Source organism: Xiphophorus maculatus, chromosome 7 (assembly GCF_002775205.1).
Source record: "Xiphophorus maculatus strain JP 163 A chromosome 7, X_maculatus-5.0-male, whole genome shotgun sequence".
NCBI classification, from domain to species: domain Eukaryota; kingdom Metazoa; phylum Chordata; class Actinopteri; order Cyprinodontiformes; family Poeciliidae; genus Xiphophorus; species Xiphophorus maculatus.
Genome location: NC_036449.1, coordinates 8,156,536 through 8,169,320, shown reverse-complemented (window position 1 = coordinate 8,169,320; position 12,785 = coordinate 8,156,536). Strand labels below are relative to the sequence as shown.

The following is a 12,785-nucleotide window of genomic DNA, read 5'->3' as shown; positions in this document are numbered from 1 at the left end:
TAATTGAAATATTTCAAAGAATGATGAGATTTATAATAATGCAGAAATCAGAAACTGACATAACTCACTGAAAAACATTTCCACAGGAGGGATTTCAGTCTCTTTAACAACCCAGCATCTGTAACGCTACCTACGAAAACGTGATGTTTAAAGATGGGCTCATGTTTTTTTATATTTAAAGTGTGCTTATCTAGAGCAAAGTTAAATCAATTTAAACCAAACTAGCTTCATAAGTGTCTACTCATCTTATCAGATGAGCATTATTATGACTTATGATGAAGAGAGTAGAAAATAAACAGATAACATATTTGGGTTTTTATGCTGACATGCTCCAACAAAAAGTTAAGCTGAGCTTCTTCTCTTCTTGAATTTCTCTCCATATTTACATATTTGCTTTAGAAGATGTTCAGGATGTAGGAAAGGAAAATTTAAAAATGGTCTTTTTGCATGAAACCCCCCCAACAGAAAACAATAAGCTGCACACAGCAAACCTAAGACAGTAACTGCTTTACGTTTGTGTTTATTTATTATCATTTTCTCCAAACCAGATGTGTCATTGTGTGTTTGCACACTGATGAGATACAGTGCTCTGAACATTTACATGTTTTGTCACATTACAACAAAAATTTACATTTTTACTGGAACCTTATGTTACAGGTGAAAACAATGTAGCATTGAGCTGCGAAGGGGAGGGAGGAAAGGAAGGAGTCCAGTTTGAAGTTGCTGTAAGCCATGCTAAGAAATACAGCCAGTCTAAAATCTAACTTTTTTTAAAGTCGAAGTGCACGGATCAATCAACACTGCACACAACTCTGAACATTATCCACTCTGTGAAACATGGTAGCGACAGCATTATGCTGCGGGGATAAGTCTCTTCAGCTCCTCAGCAGGAATGGATGGGGAAGTTGGTAAGAGTTGTCGGGAAGCCATCTTGGAAGGAAACGTCTTCAAGGTTGCAAAGAAATTGAGATTAGGACAGATCTTCACTTTCCAGCAACCAGAATGGTTTCAATCAAAGTATTTTATGTGTTAGAATGGTCTAGTCAAAGTCTGGCCCTAAATATAGTTGGGAATCTTTGGGACAATTTGATCAAAGGTGTTTTCTGACTGAGATATTTTGAATCTAAAGATTGACTTTCTGGAAGTATAAAACTTGACATACTCTCCCTTGTGGCTTTTAAATTTTTTTAAAATTTAAAATCCATATCCTTTTCTTTCCACTTTAAGAAGCATCAATACTTTTACAAACCACTGTAGATAAAACCAACTGTGCTATAAAAATAATATTTTACACCCTGCAAAGAGAAGGAATTATACTTTAATGAATAAAGCTTCTGTACAGTTATTTGATCCACTAAATAATAATAATAATATGTGACTGATATTTACAGTGCTCCTATCTACATTCAATAAAACAGGTTCCTCTCGTCTACTGTAATTTTACTATTAGACATTAGGTGGCATACTGGAGCTGTGTAAACTGTGTTCAGAACTAAAATCTGTCATCACTGGCCACATTCAGTCCTCTCAGCTTCAGATCGGCTATCAAATGTAGAACTCCTGCTCTTCTTCTACCCTGTCTGCCTCTTCAATTGGAGCGCTAACGATGCTGCAGCTGTCTGACAGGTTGATGGAAACGTCACTCGAAGACGGAGCGGCACTTGTGCTCAAACTGCTGCTTTGGAGATGCGCCCCCAGCAAAGCGGAGGGACTGCAGTCGAGGGAGAAGCTGTTTGGCGTTCGGCCCAGAGTGGCCGACTTGTAGGTGCCGTCTGGAATGTCCGGAGAGAAGGCGGCTCTGAAGTCTTCTGGAGGGGCTGATAGTGGCCGGGGCGTCAGAGGCAGGGTGGATTTGATGTAAGCGGACACCACGGACAGGTCGGCGCTGCTGCCGGGATTCACCTTGTGTCCCGTGTCCACGTCTGTCTCCTCCGCCCCGATCAGAGAATCCACGTTCAAACGGAAAGGCGGGACGAGCGAGGGTCTCCTTTGGAGGGAGCAGACCTGGTTGTAGAGGTTGGAGCCCGGAGCAGGAGGGTTCCGGGCGGAGTAGGAGCCGGTTGAGCCCAAGTTGGGTAGAGAGAAATGCGAACCCGACTGATGACCCCTCCAATGGGAGTTCTGGTGGTCAGGAAGTTGCTGGTCGGACCACTCCTCCTGCTCGTCCTGCTCCTCGCAGGCCAGCGGGAGGGAGCTCTGCGAGGTCTGGTGGCCTCTGGGACGGGAGGTCACCCTCTGTTGGTGACGGCGGTTTTTGTAGGAGGTGACGGCGCGGATAAAGTTGGACGGAGCCAATGCGGATTCGCCAACAGCGGGTGCCATGCAGCAAGGGTTTTGTCTGCTTCTCCAGCATGCACCCTGGACCTGAACACAGACAAACAAAGAGCGCACTCTTACATCTAAACACCAGCCACTCTAAAAGCAGTTCAAGAGAACAAATGAATCTTAAAACAACAGAATAATTAAGACATTATGGCAGTCACTTTGACTTGCTGTAGTGGGAAAAGCTACAGGGCCGCGACAAGTGACAACAACACTGGAGCTGTGCCACTCAAAGCTGAAGTCAGCTCCGACTCTGAGCCAACATGGGAAACAGCAGCTGCTTGACGCTGTGCTAAGCTAAAGAGATTGCAGTTTTTATTAGTTTTATCATAAACATATACACCATGGCTTGTTAAAAAGCTCACTCTTGAAGAGTTTGACAGACTTACATCAAAAGCATACTGAAAAACAGTCGCTATCAGTAAAGAAAATTTTTTACTGTAACGCAACATGTTGATGCAATTAGTCTGTGACTCTATACAGACGTTTGGTGATACGCTAAAATGAAATCTCACTCCTAAGTGCCACTTTCCAGGGAAGCTGCTAGAAACAGGAGTGTAAATGTGGTCGATAGCTGAATAAAACTTTATAAATCTGAAATAGGGACACACCCAGCAGCAGAAATTCAGATTCAGACGTTATCTGTATCAGAGTCCTTGTTGTCACGTCTGCCAGCAACATCACAATGGCAACGAACGGCTTGGAAGATAAACTTGGCAAACTGAAATATCTGCAGTGCTGTCCATTCAAATTCTGCAGGCCAATAAATACTTGGTCAGCTAGATGTAGTTTAGCTGCATTTTACGGCCACATCTGATTTAGATTTAAGCAATCAAGACGTTAAAGCTTTGGGAGAAAAGTGAGGATGACTGAGATGCCAGGTCTGCATAACCGTATTACGTATTGTTCGTATTATTTTATCTAACGACTCTGGTTTTCCTTAATAATTGATGTGTTTTTCAACCCATGCGACGATGCTCACTGCGAAGAAAAAGAGACTGCATTGCTGCACCTTTCTGTCTGTGCAATGTGACCCGCTCAGATATTCACAGCTGTTTCGGAAGCTGCACAGAGAGCAGCTGAAACAATTGTGATTACATTTTAGGAGCAGGAATTTGACTGGAATAAGACTGAAATAGCAAGACAGTAATACAGTGAGAGGCTGTAATAATACAGAGGTGCACTGTGTCATTATTGCACTTCAAAAGCTACTGGGTTTTCAAGTGGCTAAAACAAACACATTTACATACACTGTACAAAAAAACAATATGCAACTGTTTTTGTTCTCTTGTTGTCTGGCAGTAGACATACAGAATGTAACTTATAAATAATATATTTTTTAGATATTTGTTGAAAGTGTCACTATGTCATTTCAGTATGGTATGAGACATAATCTTTGAGAAAAAATCAAGCCCTTCTGCCTTCTCCCAGTACTCCCATTGCTGACTAGAAACCACCAATCAGCGCACAAAGGCAGGTCTTTGTGTTGTCAATCACAATCTCGTGTGGCGCTGCTCATTCCTCTCCCCCTCGCCTCTTTTGCTCTCTCGCTACTGCTTTCCCCCAACAGCAGATCTTGTTGTTGCTAATGCTAGTTAAAGGATAAACGGTTTTCCTTTAATGATAAGTTGTTTCTCCGCCACTAGCACATTTAGCAGCGCGTTCACGAGGATGAGTGAGGGTGCTTATACCCTCCTCTGGCTCTGATTGGTTGCTTTTGGTCGGGAGCGGTACATTTCTTCAGACAGCAGTAGCAGCTCAAGGAGGAGGTGGATCTTTTCACAGATTATCTGTCTCAAAACAAACTGTCACGACACAATGACAGTTTTAACAAATATGTAAAATTCACATGCTTTATAAAAAGTTACATACTGCAGCTTTCATCAGACTAAACTGTTTCTGCTTTGGTTAGTTGGGAATACTGAAATTGTAATAATGAGTGGGATTTTTTCCCCCCTTCAAATTCAAAGTTACCATGGTTATTATTACCACACAGTGATATTTTAATGCAACCATTATGCAGGGCACGAAATGACGGCGTTTCATTCCCAAGTCAGTACAAGACTTGTTTCACGACCTCACACCAGTTTCAGCAAGTCTCTTCTCTATGTCTTATCCTGATATACAGCCTTCTCTCTGCCTCAAAAGATCAACTCAAGTCCCTTCTTGCTCTTTGGCCCTCCACAACATTTCCCACAGAGATGATTTTCCGTCTTTTTCCAGCGTCCCATCGGTGGCAGTTTCACGTATCCAGCAGGCCAACCAGGCTTCCGCAGGTTTCCTCCTATCCAGACAAAATTTTTCATGGCCAGTGTGCATTTCAGCGTCATTCATCTCCATCAGGCCTGCTCAGCTTTAAAAAAAGTAGTATCTTCAAATTTTTGTGGGTTTATAGCTAAAACAGGTGCCTTTTAATCAAATCCGCGATTCCCGAAAGTTCACAAGAACTTCATTCTTGCTTAAAAGAGAGGAATGTCGAAGAGTAAGAACTTCCTTATGTTATAGTTTGAGCACATCTGCAGAAACATAACTCCATTAAGGTTACCAAAACAGGGAGGAGCCACATTCGAGACCATTAACCCCCATACCCGGGGCTCTCATACAACAAAGCACTCCTCATGCGACTTACAGGAGGTGAAATACGCACGCGGGGAACCCCGAGAGCGTTCAAGCCGCACGCTCGCTGTTCTCAGGTCAGCCACTTTATGAATCAGAGCTGCAGCTGGAGAAACCATCAGCGTCCAGACGAGCCTCGAGTGCTCAACTTTTCAGAGCAGCGAGTGTTGCAAAAAGTCTTGTTCGAAAACGCCTGGAAACGTAAAAGTCAATCATCCTCCACGGAGAGGCCGGTTCGGAAACATAAGAACCAATAATTTGCCGCGAATGTAGGAATGTTTGTGTTGTTGATAACCTTTGCTGCGTCTTGGCCAGGACTCTCTTCAAAAAAAAGGTTTTTAATCTCAGTGTGACTTTCCAGTTTAAATAAAGGGTAAAATACAAAAAATATAGAGGTACAAGCTCAAATATATACATACACCCTTACTAATATTTGATTGTCCTTTAGCAAGTTAGGGGGAAACCAGACCGGCTATGCAGCCATCAACAAACTGGTGTAATTCTGACAGGATATTTGATCATTCTTCTTTATCATTTGATAAACTCCGTTCAAATTCTTTGGCAATAATCTATCTATTAATCCTAGTCCAGAAACTATCAGTAATAGATAAGAGTACTCTATCTGCTAGGGGTAATCAATTAATGTGCTAATAGAGAAGCAAATTTTTGACTTTGCTAACTTTGAAAACTTTTAACACATTTTGCTTCCCCTACATAAAGTTTTCTGGATTAGATCTAAAGACCTTTTCAATTTAGTTTTCTGTTTTGTAAACTTTCAGTTGAATAAAGTTTGATATCTGCAGTGAAGTTTTGGTTATTTACTAGTCCTTCATATTCATGCAATATTTTTGAAATGGACTGTCCACGAAGCAGCTGTCTTTCCTATGGTGCAGCATATGACGTTTTTCTGTACCCAGAATGCACCACTCTGTAGTTCTACAGCAAACGGTTTAAAATCTACTGATGTCCTGCATGCTTTCTCACCAGAGCCTTACTGGTGGTCAATTAGGCAAACATAGGAACAGAGTTAGTAAAACTCAACAATAATAAAACTGAAACCATACGGGAACCACAAATGCCAAAAACTCAATTTTAGCTTGCTTTCTTCACTTCAAACCCATTCCGATGATTGTTTTGAGACAATTAAACTTTTGGAACACCCATTAGTCTCTAAGAAAAACGTTTATTGTGTTTTTCACAAACACAATTTGAAAATATTTCTAGCAGTCCAAGTCACAAAATGACAGAAAACAAGGGAGAAGAGGTAAAAAAATAACCCAAAACGCTTAGCAGTGAAGCCAAAAATTTTACTAAATCTGCAGACAAAGCAGATCTGAGCCGCTGACCTGAGAGTTAATGTATGGTGGTACGTTTATTTCCTTGCATAGCTTTCACTTCAGAGTCTATATAAATCAAACACATGAACTCGGATCAGCCATTGTTTTTGAACTGTTACTTTAAACCCTTAACTTCCAACACTTGACGGTCACACTTTTGGCCTTCATGGAGCCAGAAGTGTCAGAGTTCAGATTAAACAGACACTGAAACACTGAAAAGACATTTTAAAATGAAATTGATGTTTTGTAATTTGTCCACCTCTTTCAATTAATCCTAACATTTTTTCTACGTTAACAGCTGTTTCTCCTCTCAGTCTGTTCCACCATCCTTCATCTCCTTCTTATTCTTCCCTCCTTATCCTCTTATTCACTTTGTCTCTTCTCCTTTGAGCCATGAAGTGGTTGCATGGCCGCATTCTTGGCTCTTCCACACAGAGTAGGAGGCTGTAAGCGCTGTCATGAAGCTGTCATTTCAACCTAAATGATACTTAACGGAGGCCAAAACAAGAGCAAGCCCGTGTGCTGTTCCCCCAACAGACAACAGGTCGTCTGCACACAGTCAGCGCACCGAGGCTGATGATGAGCAGCAGGGGGTGCTGGGTAATGAGGTCGGTGATTTGGCGATCGTAAGACCCTCAGTGTTGTAAGCTTTAGTTATCTCAGGATAAGCAGGTCTGACCTTAGTAAGGCCAATGAACCTGCAAGTGATGTCCGACGTCACTCAAAACATCAACGACTGCTTTGACTGTTTGCTAAAATCTGGTACTTCAGTCTAAAACAAACTCAAATAACGAGTAAGGACTGGATGAATGTGGAGATCGGCGTTATCCACACTGCTTAGGGTTCAACTGCAAAAGGTGAAACTGTTTCCAGTTGTCAGCAGCTCGGAGTTTCGTTGCTAAATGTGATGTTGTGTGATTCCCTCTGGTCAAATCACGCTCATAAATGAACCTGTGTGCTCTGTGTGAACGCTGAAGATATATTAAAACCAATCGGTTATGATAAAATCAACAAATAAATCAATAAATAAAACAGTGTTTGTGTTTGATTCAGCAGCCAAGTCTGAAACTATATATTCCTACTGGCATAACTTTGTGGAAGAACCTCTGACCTCAGTCCAGCTGGCACTTAAGCATCATACATATGGCCCATTGTCATGACAGATTAGCTTGTTGTTTCTCCGTGTTGCACCAATCCCGGTAATGGACTGCTTCTTAATCAGCTTGAACTTTCCAAACCACTTATCTCACACCGCCTGGACACACATACCCCCTCTGAAACCGATACCCCTCAAACAACCACTTTGTTGTGCAAGTCTGTCTCTCCAACGGAGAGAGAACCAAGATTTCTAGTAGGATCCACCGTTATGCAACCAAAGCATTCATACAAAATGAATGTTTTCATATTTTGTCTGAAAGAAATTATTTTTAATTTGATTCTGTGTTATTTATAGCACAACACAAAGTAATTTTTCATTGTGAAGTGGATGAAAAAAGGTTTTTCTGATTTCTTTGTAATGTCCCTCTCAAAAGGTCACCTTCAGGGTTTCTACAGGTTTCACCAACTCAAATTTAAGACGTTTTAAGACATTTTTAAGACAATTGTTTAATAGAATTTAAAAACCTATATCTCACCTGCAGCAGGATTTTATTCCCATCATAATCCTCCGTCTGCCAGCGGACGTCGCTGATCGGGCTGCAGGGGTGGGGTAGCAGCGGGACCAGCACTCCAACGTCTCGTACCCTCACCTCCATCACCGCCGAGTCCAGCACAACGGGGCTCTGTCCCCGGGGGAGCCTCTTAAAGGACAGCTGGATCTCCATGTCGGGGTTGGAGTACACCACGAAGAAGCAAAAGTCCTCCTTCTTCTGCGCCACACGTCGCTGGAGCAGCAGCTTGTAGAGCCGGACCATGTCGACGTAATTCTCATGGCGACAGTAAACTGTGAACCGCACAATTTCCTTGCCGTAGTGGACCTGCCGGACCGCCCAGAGCGGCGTGCCGGGGGACAAGACGAAAAAGTCCTGACTGCACGGCGTGAGGGGCAGCATGCTGCGGCCGTTGCTGACTTTTTCTGTGTGGTGGTACCGCCACGGCGGTCTCTGCAGGGTGCGCTGCAGCGTCAGGATCTGCCCCTCGCCGCCGTACATCTCCTGCAGGAAGAGGATGACCGCCACGGCCGGCTGAGGTCCGGCGGACGGGACGCCGTTTTGGTGCCGCTTCGGCCAAGTCCGCTGGGAGGTGGACGCCCGCTCGGAGACTTTGAAGAGCTGCAGCTCGGGGTGAACCCACGCCAACACGGCGTCGGCGGCGCGCTGCAGAAACTTCCCCTGGCCGGGGTCGGAGATGAGGTGGACGCTGACGAGGAACGGGTCTTGGAGCTCACCCATGGATAACTCACCTCCAGGAGCACACATGCAAAGAAAAAAAAAAGGAAACCAGAAAAAGGTAGTTGGACTGAAATGATCAGTGGATCAATCAATTATTGAAATAAGTTAATTTAGAAATAGATTAATCATTAACTGGGGTGTGGAGACTTTAAAATAACCATCTGCTAAAAGAACACGGGCAGAGCAGTAACTGAGCAAAAACTGTAAAAATATATTAATATGTTTTGCATTTAAGATTTTAAAAAGCCTTTGTCTGTAAATATGTTCGAAACCAAAAATTCATCAAACACCAGTTTTAGCTTCACCCAGTTCACATTCAGACAAAAAAAACCCCAAACTATTTAGCACTTTTTACTGTCCAACTATTAATTGGTTTATCAAAAAATATATATATAAACACAGTGTAGGTCATCCCTGCACTGTTAAATTGAGATAAAAGGCCTGAGCTTTTCACATGTTGATGTTAAAAGTATATTTTTAGCTGCAGATGCATCCTTATCACTAGAGGAGTGATATGTTATTGCATTTGAGGTAATAAAATGTTATTTTATTTTAAAAAGGAATACAATTATTGGTTGATTTGCATCTTTTAATGTATTTCTAAAATTGTTTAAAAAAGACTTAAGTGGTTAAAAGAAAAATTAGAATTTTTTTATCCGATTAACTCGACTCTCAGAAAAGTCAGTAGATTAATCAATTACTAAAACTTTACTAAATGAGGGCTGCAATCATTAGTTGCAGCCCTCATATATAATAAGAACAAGGCTGCAAAATGTAACTGGAAAAAAATCATCTTCATGATTATTTGATTTATTTTTCTTGCCCAATCTGGAAACTTTGCACAGCTAAGGTTGGCATGCCCACAAAGTATTTGGAAAGGTATAGGATATTTTCAGATAATGAAATCAGAGAATATTTTTGGTATGCCAGGACAACGTTAATATCTCTCCTGTTATTCTTTTGGCTCGGGTTATTTTCCTCTTTCAAGTTTTCCATCCCCTTTGTTCCCTAACAAATCTCCTGCTCTCAGCTGTCTCTGTTCCACTCAACCAAAGCCAGCTCCATCTTTTTTCCCCCCCGGTTTCGTTGTTTACCTTTCTACCCCCCCTCCACCTCCTGCCTCAGCCCCTCTTCTCGCTAAAACACCCATGTGGTGCGAGTCTCCTCTGCGAAGGCTCATTAGTGCCATTAGGAGTCATTACTGAGGCCCAGAGGAATGTCCAAGACCACAGCAAGAGCGAGGCATTCAGGTGTAGCCTCTTCCTGAACCCCCGACCTGGAAAACCTCAGCTCGGTGACTCAGACGCTGGCAAAGTTCCCAGCTGGTCGTATTTTACGCCAGCTTCTCTTCCCGCGTGTTAACATCTTATCTGTCGGTGTTTATTCCGCCTGTTTTCGAGGTTTATTCCCGCTGTCTTTATCGCACTTCTCTGGGGACTCGTCCCATTTCACTTCGCCTGTGAGAAAGGACAAGCTCAGTCTGCTTGTCCCCGACAGGGCAGAGTGTTTGACTGTTGCCAGAGTCCCTCCATAAAGCAGCGAAGCCAAACAGGGACGGAGTCTGTCTTGTGATTTCCCCACTGGCCTTTACAAAAGAGCAGTTTCTGCTCTGACCAAAGAGGTGACATTTCCGAAAATGTTCAGATCAGGTTACTGTGAAGCGATGCGAAAAGCTCTCCATTAGAGGTCGAGTGAATCGAATTGCAAAGTGTATTTTGGTTATACTGACAGCTGGATTAGGCCGGTCAGTGAAAACATCAACACATAAGGAACATTGCAACTTTCTTTAAAGAAAACCACACTGATAGAGAGACTATCCAGCCTGCAGCCTGCTTTTAGAGGGCAGCTTCAGCAAAAGCTAACCATGCTGCTACGAAACTGATATAATACAATTATTAGAGAAACAATGTGCAGTGGTGACTCTTTCAGGACTGGTTTTATGAGCAAGTATCTCCTTCTACCAGCTCAAAACCAATCAGTTTGCAGGAAATTTTAAAAAAATTGTGGGGTGATGTAAAGCACATATCGAGCATCAGGCTGGGGGTTAAAACTCTCCATTTAACATATAAATGCTTGTCAGACACAACCGGCAAACACTTCTTTTTTTATCCTGATGGTCATTTGGCCCCTTTCTAATGCTGCCCTGAGAAACTGTCCAATGTCCAATTTAAAAACTCACCATGGATGACTGTACATACACAATATATTCACAATTTTGTCACTATTTTAATGTAAAGAGCTTCAAGTAAATGTGATAACCCTACTTTTGTATTGCTTAATTTTTTACAGAGAGACACTACTTCTATGGCAGGGCTATGAAAATGGACGGTCGAGCTTTACAATTTATTGCTCCCTTTATCTTGACATATGTCCTGTCGCCTAGCAACAAGCTTGAAATCTTGCTGATCTTTTTCTGCTAGTTATTTAGTTAAATTTATTAAGTTAATGAATAGATTAAATACTTTATCCAACAAAAACTGGGTTAAAAACATGTCAATGCAAATGACAAAAACCTAACAACACAACCGGTTTAAGCTTTTGGTTTTGCTTTGGCCGCCATTGTTACCATAGCAACGTTTTTCTGTTCTTGGGTTAGAGCGGAGTACGAAGGATCGGTCAGACCCGTCCTAAAAATCTGGGGAAAAGGACAACGTGGGCCACATTTGGGTCTCTATCAAGCAGATGTTGGTTCTGCTGCCTGAAATGCATCTTGTAGCTCTGCGACTTTAGCTTTATTTAAATAGAAACGAAGGGACACTCTTCAGCTCAATTCATCTTTATTGTGAGTATGTGAAAAGTCTGGTAGCCATCTTTCTGCCAGCTGACTGACAGTGCACAGCAACAGATGGGGGACGATTAGTCTAATTAAAGATTTTAAACCATAGAAAAGGAAAACTCATTAAACCTTGGTACTCGGACTCAAGCCTACACAGAAGGATCGAGATACTCTCCATGCAACGCCCTATCTTATCACCGTAGCAACGTGATTTTTGTTTATCTCCATTCTCTAAGCAGCAACATAACAGGAACTGCTTTCTAAAAACTGCTGTGAACAAACACACTCATCCAGTCGGCCGAGATCTTCATCCCAGCTGCCTGACTACTGACTCATTAAAAGCCCAGCCAAAACAGTTCAGGGGGGATATCAATCACGCTATTGCTAATAATTTGTTCAATCCAGATATTACAGTTTTTTTGCTTTCAAGCTATCTCTCTGTGCTTGTTTGTTTTCTGTTGACACTGTCCTAATCTCATGATCTCACTGGTCCCGTGGTTCTTAGTAGCTGGCTCAAAGAGGAAGGTTTGGGTTTGAAGCCAGGGAAATAACAGCCTGCTGGGGCCATCTTACCTTTCCAAACATCTGTCTAAGATTCAGTTTTATTCTCCTTGACATCCAGACATCCTCCAAACATTTAAACCTCGGGATAATGAGTAAAATGCAAGCGAAGACGGAGATGCAACAGAGAATAATCAGACTGTCGTTAACGTGAGATGAGAAAAAATAAACAAAGCCCAACAGGATTTAAGGTAAGAGAGAGAAAAGAACTGGACTTTGTGTTTTCGAGTCCTTAGTATCAATTTAGCCTGAATACACTGCAGAAAAAATCAAAAGAAAGTTCCTTCAACAAAAGAGTGACCTAGACAACACTTTCTTTGTTGCGGAAATCCAGCAATAAACATCTGTAGGAATTTCACAGTTTTATGTAAGTCTAATAAATAACATTCTCCACAACTTTTTTTTGGCAAATCAGCTAAATATGTGTAAAAAGCTTTTGAATAAATTCAGGTTTTATAGTAAGAACGCAAATCACTCATTTCCAAAAGTCCTAGTGACGCATTGTTTGACATCTTTCCAGTGAAATAAATGTAACATTGATCATTTCTAGCTAATTAGGACACAAAAGCCTTTCTTTATCTTGTTCTTTAAAAGCAAGGTGAGGCAGATGTTTGTTCATCTCTATAAATGGTTCTAAAAGGAAGAACGCTTCTCTACTAAAGCTGAGGAACAGGTCAAAACAATAATCAAATAGTTTAATATAACTGGAACCCAGACAAATTTCACACAGTGAGGAGGAGAAAACCACGCAGAAAGTGGCTTATTGCAGTAACCAGTCTCCAT

General features: G+C 41.9%; 1 protein-coding gene across 2 annotated transcripts in view; it reads right to left on the bottom strand.

The window, feature by feature from the left end:
• fam124a (family with sequence similarity 124 member A) overlaps positions 1-12,785 on the bottom strand; it is a 32,032-nt gene that overhangs the window by 2,757 nt on the left and 16,490 nt on the right. Inside the window, exons 3-4 of one of the 2 annotated variants that reach the window (XM_023337137.1) lie at positions 7,910-8,676; positions 355-2,364 (exon numbers count right to left, since the gene is read on the bottom strand). In XM_023337137.1, coding sequence (XP_023192905.1) covers positions 1,546-2,364; positions 7,910-8,676 — 1,586 coding nt within the window. In that variant the 3' untranslated portion in view covers positions 355-1,545. Of the gene's footprint in view, positions 1-354; positions 2,365-7,909; positions 8,677-12,785 lie in introns of those variants that run through there. The other variant, XM_023337138.1, reaches the window with a different exon arrangement.